Source organism: Chelonoidis abingdonii, chromosome 3, assembly GCF_003597395.2.
Source record: "Chelonoidis abingdonii isolate Lonesome George chromosome 3, CheloAbing_2.0, whole genome shotgun sequence".
NCBI classification, from domain to species: Eukaryota; Metazoa; Chordata; order Testudines; family Testudinidae; genus Chelonoidis; species Chelonoidis abingdonii.
In genome coordinates, this window is record NC_133771.1 from 16,809,413 (window position 1) to 16,816,013 (window position 6,601).

General features: G+C 38.1%; 1 protein-coding gene across 2 annotated transcripts in view; it reads left to right on the forward strand.

Moving 5' to 3' along the window:
- CD2AP (CD2 associated protein) overlaps nt 1-6,601 on the forward strand; it is a 150,993-nt gene that overhangs the window by 117,932 nt on the left and 26,460 nt on the right. For both annotated transcript variants that reach the window (XM_032777591.2, XM_032777592.2), the window contains exon 12: nt 3,592-3,751. In XM_032777591.2, the coding sequence (XP_032633482.1) occupies nt 3,592-3,751 (160 nt within the window). The remainder of the gene's footprint in view (nt 1-3,591; nt 3,752-6,601) is intronic.

A 6,601-nucleotide genomic window follows, 5' to 3' on the forward strand; every position in this document is an offset into this window, starting at 1 on the left:
ATTTTGGAAAAGTCAGTTACTGCACTTATAGAGAATGTTTCACCAGGCATGTGAATGGCTTCAATTGGAAGTTTAGTTTAGAAAAAATGCCAAAAGTGTATCTGCAACATTGTACTAATGTTGTTAATTTGTAGAGGAGATATTGTGATCCTAGGCTTTTAGAAGTGAAAATCTCCTGTCCTAAACCATTTAGTCTTCGTGCAGATTTTATCTTTCAGTGTTTCCATTTTCACTAATTGTAGAGCAGTTTGCTAATTTACTCACACTACATTTCAGGACTTGAAAGACTCAGAATTCTCTCTTAAAAAAAAAATTTTTTTTTTAATGTTCTAAACCAAATGTAATGTTTCTAAAATGCTCCTCTTTGTATTTAGAAAAATTGAACAAGGAACTAACGGTCCATACAGAATTTGCTTTTATTATGATAAAGAGAGAACTTCTGACAAATTGCCATTTCTTTCTCTAAGTTTATCCGCTTCATAGGACTTGAAAGAAAAAATGCTATTGTTATAACAGTTTGGCCATATTATATAAAGATACTTTGTAATGCAGCCAATGAATCTTGGCCATAGAATGTGTTCAGGACAGCATTTTCAAATGCATAATTAAGAGTAAGCCAGCTCCATTTGAGTTTTGGCCTTCCTGCACAAATTTTGAATAATCTGCTATGTAAACTACATATATTATTTAGTGAACCATCTTGTATCTGAATATTATTAGAGAACAAATTATTTTTTTCTTCATTGGACCACATTCTTCTTTTTCCAACTAATTGAAATCGGTAGATTGACAACCAGGGCTGAATTTGGTCTATTTGGCTGCTAAAATAACCCTGGAAAAATGAATATTTTGTTTTGATTCTATTTTAGTTAATACTGTTATTAACACTGTTAAATTAAACTACTAGTTGCAGAATAATAGGCCAAGAAGCAAATTATATGTAACATCAAATTCTGGGAAAATGTGCATTTTTAAAAATGGAAAGTGAAATGCAGAGCTGTGCCTTTCTGTTGAACTTTCTAAAATGAGTGAAATTCTAAGGCCTGTATTATGCTGGAGTTCAGGCTAGATTATCATAATGGTCCCTTCTAGCCTTAAAATCTGTAAAGATAAATAGTAGTGGTGTTTTGCTTTAAATACACTTCCATTTATATTTGCATTTTCTACCTCTCCTGAAGACATGTACAAATATTGCTCATCATTGTAATAAAATATTAAATTGCAGCAGAATTAGTCCTGTTAAAATTATTAGCTAATATTAATATGAAATTATAAACCTTATGAGACTAATTAGGCTGTTATAGCCCAAGTCTGTCCTTAATTGGTTAGCTACTCTTTTATATAAGCAGTATTTTTATACAACTATTGAAAGGACGTTTAATGACATTGGTTACATTTACTAAGAGCAAAAAGTTATCAGTGTGGTATTTTCCTTTCCATTATGTAGCATTAACTTTTAGCCAACTTTTAGTATCTTTTTCATTGTTTATTAACTCCAGAATAGTGGTTAGAGTACAGAGTGCTATACCTTTGTATGGCAAAAGTGACTGATCCCTATGGTGTGGAGATCTGTGGGAAACAAAGTATTTAGTAATGATTTTTTTTCTTTGGTGTGTGACAGCCTTCATATTTAGGTTTTGTTTTGTGGAAAAAAAGTTCATATGACAGCATTCTAAACATTGAGGAATATCACGTAATGAAAACAAAAATGTCAGAATAGTTGACTGTAATTCATATTTATTTTTTTCGAGTTTCTTTTTAAATATAAAATTATTGATCCAGTTTGGTGACTGGTATTGGCTGAACACAGTGTTGTAAAACTTGTACTGTATTTCTCCACTCATATCACATATATTTGTAATTTTTCAAGTTTAAAATTGTTCAGCCAACCCGTATGCATAGACCAGAAAAAGACAAATCAATGAACAAGACTTTTTACACAACACTAAATCTCATAATTGTGTATTTATCGTTTAGCAGCACCATGTGGCAAAATTGTGTATTGTCCCATTATATCATTTGCTCCAACTCAGTACCAAAAAAGCAGTGCTGGAGATATGATTCCCATAAATTGAGCCTTTTCACTGATTTACTGGTGTACTTCATATTTTTGAATTCTAGTATCTCAGGCCTTCAGAATTTGCAATAAGTCAGTATTTATAGTAGATGCTGTCATAAGTGGTATCTCACCTAAACACTTCAGTCTTCTGTGTGTTTATCCTCACACATCCCTGTTAAGGTACTACTGTTACTAAGTGCTACTATCGCCATTTTATAACTGGGGAACTGAGGCACAGAGAAGCTAAGTGACTTGCCAAAGGTCACACGGAGTCTATGGCACAGCAGGGAATTGAATCTGAGTTTCCCAAATCTTAGGCTAGTACCTTAACCACTGGAGCCTATTTCCTCAGATTTGTATATAGGATTTGAATTTCTGACCACTTGCATATAAAGCAAGAGGTGTTCCTCTGCTCTACCAAACCACGCTTTAGCCTTGTGCAGTGAATCGAGAACTTCTAACTTTAATGCTGTATATAGGTTTCAACAAGTGACTTAAGGTGTGTCTAAACTGCATTCATGGGGTTTGAATACAGCTCCTGTAGACATACCTGAGCTAGCTTTAATCTAGCTTGCTCGGGTACTGATAGCAGTGAAGCTGCAGCAGCACAGGCTTCAGTGTATGCTGTACAAGCCTGTCTAGAACCCTGGGTAATTACTCGGCTTGCAATCCTGTGCTGAAGCCTGCGATGCAGTGGCTTCACTACCACTGGTACCTGAGCTAGCGAGGTTAAAACTAGCTCGAGTATCTCTGCACAAGCTGCAGTTATACTTCCAATTGCAGTGTGAAAACACCCTGTATGTCTGCCTCTTTTGCCATCTACAGAGAGGGAATAATGCTTACCTAATTTCACAGGAACGTTGAGGATTAGTGGTTTGAAGATATAAGTACTCCATAAAGTACTAAGTATTACAATGTGTGTGTTCCCTCATTAATTGACAAAATCTGAGCAAATGGCGCATTTGGCGATGAAACAATGGAAGTTTAGTTGTCCTGTTTAACTTTCATCCATTTGTTTTATATTCAATTAGTACCACCAGTGTGCATGTAGGAAGACAAGATCCTTAACGTACAGAATTTGAATCTAAATGCACAAGGAAGTCATCATCCAGAGATCACCCCTGTTCTGTGATGCATGTGTAAAAGAAACAGTGATGAACATCTATATCTTTAGTAGGAGATGTAATGCATTGATGTGAGGGGAAGGCATTAGACATACAGCAGGAATTCGTGTGTGTGTGTGTGAGACTAAGCTGTTGTCTGCAGTGCACTAATAATCACTGACCTATTACCAGGAATATCGCTGAAGGAGTTGTGTTAAGTGTTTATGCTAACCATATTATTGTGTCCAGGTGTATAGTTTGTATGTTTAGATAAAAGTAAAAAGAGGAAATGTGCATGTCTCAAAGTGATGCGGCATCAAATCTTCAGGGAAATCATTTCTGATAGCGGCCATTATGATGAAATGCCAAAGTGTCCTAGATAAATTACTCTAATGTGTCTAAAAATGTTTTTGTGCCTTATTTTGTAAGATGAAAAAGCAGCTCTGGATCAGAAGCCTTCTAAGCCAGTAGCTCCCCAAGTACCACCCAAAAAGCCTGTTCCTCCAGGCAAGACTACTAATGTATTTAAAGCTGGGCTTCTGCATCCAAAACGACCAGATAAACCAGTCTTACCATCACCTGTGTCCAAGTGAGTATATTTTTATTTAAATTTTAACCCAGTGTAGTAAATAGATTTAGTTGATTTACGCTTGCATGTGCTTCATTGCTAAACTATTAAACCTTAATTAATATGAAGGTGAAAATGTTATAAGGATACACAGTGCCCTATACTTATCTGTGCTTCATAAATTTTCAGGGTGGGATGATCAGCTTTACCTTTTGTTAATTTTCTGATTGTCAAGTGACATTTTACTTGAATCAGATAAGAAGGAACCTTGCACCGTGACCTGTATTCTGTGTGGGAATTATGGATCTCTGAATCATTAAACTGCAGTGCAAGTTTTAAAGCTGCTGCATTCTGTGTAAGTTATGGCCACAGAAAATGAGTCACTAGTGGTGTTCTGTACTATGCTGGATAGAGGAGCCTGTGGGCATTACACTTAAGAAATCAATTACCACATTGGAGAAGCCACACATCACTATGTAAATGACCAAATTTCTCCCTTAAATATTGTCAGTATAACTCCTCACTCCTGGAGTGCACCCTCGCTGTTGAAGTCATTGTCCTGTAGAAAAGTAGTGGCCATTGGGAACATGCGAGTGAGGTCATATAAAGATCTGAAACGCCAAGATTCCTCTGTTCTTTTCAACTGCCTGAGTGGGTTTGATTTCTCTCTGTCTTCCCTTCGTAGTTCATATTATAGCAGAGTAACAGCAACCACTATTTCTGAAGTTGCATATCAGCCTCTATTCTAACCCTGATTTCTAACCACTAGTATTAAAGTTTAATTTAGCTTCTATTCTGATCCCCTGATTTTGGTCACTGACAACTTTCTGAAGTTTTAGTTTTCCAGACTGAAATTTTTCCATGCCTGGTCTCTGCCTGATGAGGTGACTTTTTTTGTCAGTTTGAATAAAAACAAATCAACTCTTTTTGTAGTGTAAGGAGAATGTGAGAAAAAACACTGTCCCATTGTAACCAAACCAAAAAGTCTTGTGATCTTTTTTTGAACAACTTTAAGTCTTGCAGAAGGTGGGCTGTCTCCTGCCTCTCTTCTGAAGATACATCTGCACTTATGGTGGCATACGGAATACAGACACTGCACAGCCAACTAGCACGGGTATAAATAACAGTGTAGATAGTGAGGCACAGCTTAGGCAAGTAAAGTGCCCTAAGGTGTATATACCCTACATAGCTGTCTGCACAGCCCAAGCAGTGCCTCCCACATCTACGCTGCTATTTTTAGCAGGGTAGTGTTCCACGACTAGTGCCTTTCCCTGTCGCAGGGAAAGCTTCTGGCAGGGGGAGGCAGTGGAAAAGTCTCTGACAGTGTGGAAAGGCTCTGACAGTTCCCACTGCTTCGCCCCTGCTAAAGCCTTCCTTGCTGCAGTGAAAGCCTGTGGAAGTGGGGAGCTGCTGGAGTCTTTTCCACCCATCAGAGAATTTCACTGCCACACGTGGTTACACAGCATAGTGACAAGCATGAGCTCAGCCTGCTTTCATTATGACATGTAGCTGCTGTGTCGTGTCTCTATTCAACATGCCACTGTAAATATAGATAAGGCACAAGATGCCTGGGACAGATCACTCTTCCTTGGTATCTAGCCATACTTTGCGTTATTCATGCACTATTGCCATTTTCTTTGCACATCAGGGGAACTGATGCTCAGTTCAGGACAGCAGTCCTACAGTCATTGTTTAACTAGTTCTCTTCAAACCTGATTCCTCACAGTAGCAGTTAATCTCTCAAGAATGGAGATCTTGAAGAGAGATTACTAGCCGGTTTTAATAATTGGATCTTTGAGTAGATTGTCGGTGTAGATCCCCGTTCACCATTCTTCTGTGCTGTAGGTTCTAAATGGAAGAAACTAACAAACGTGTAGGCCACAGCTCTTTACATAACCTCACACTGAAGGTTTGATTCTGTGAGACTGCATGGAGAGGTTCCCAGTGAAAACAACAAGGAGTCCGGTGGCACCTTAAAGGCTAACAGATTTATTTGGGCATAAGCTTTTGTGGGTAAAAAGCCTCACTTCTGCATGATGCAGATGCATCTGAAGAAGTGAGGTTTTTTACTCACGAAAGCTTATACCCAAATAAATCTGTTAGTCTTTAAGGTGCCACCGGACTCCTTGTTTTTGTGGATACAGACTAACATGGCTACCCCCTGATACTAGGTTCCCAATAATTACTACTTTGAGCGCTCTGGCTTTCATGCAGCAGATGAGATACTGTTAATCTCCAGAGGACCACCCATTCTTGGCTAGATATTAACTTAATATTTCAGCAGACTTCAAGATTTATTGTTTTATAGGTAGAGAAGTATAAAACAGAAATGTTTTTTCAATTTGGGTAAAAGTTGGTATTGGTCAGAATTCCAAAGGTGATGTATATGTATTGACAAATAATAAATTGTGGCTAGAGAATTTTAACATTCTTATGACTGAAAACATCCACAGCTTCTCAATATTTGACACTATCCCAAGTGGATGGGAGAAGAGATGGCAACCCTGCTGCAATAATAATCCCCATGTAGAGAAATGGGGAAATTAGTATTCTTCTTTGAGAGATGTCCCTGTGGGTGCTCCACTTGAGGTGTCGGTGCACCCCTGCGCCTTCGATCGGAGATTTTTTGCAGCAGTACTCCTACCGGCCACGCATGCTTAGAACCTGTCACTCATTCTGAGAGTGTTACTAGAGAGCATGCGCGGCCGGTACCCTCAGTTCCTTCTCTACCGCCCCCGGCTTCAGACGGAGCTCAGCAGACTCCTTAGTATTTTCTTTCCTTATCTTAGTATTCCTGTAGTTAGCTAGTTTTTCTCTGTTATTTACCTGTTAGTTAGTGTTACCTACCTTTTTCCTACTAGTTAAAAAAAA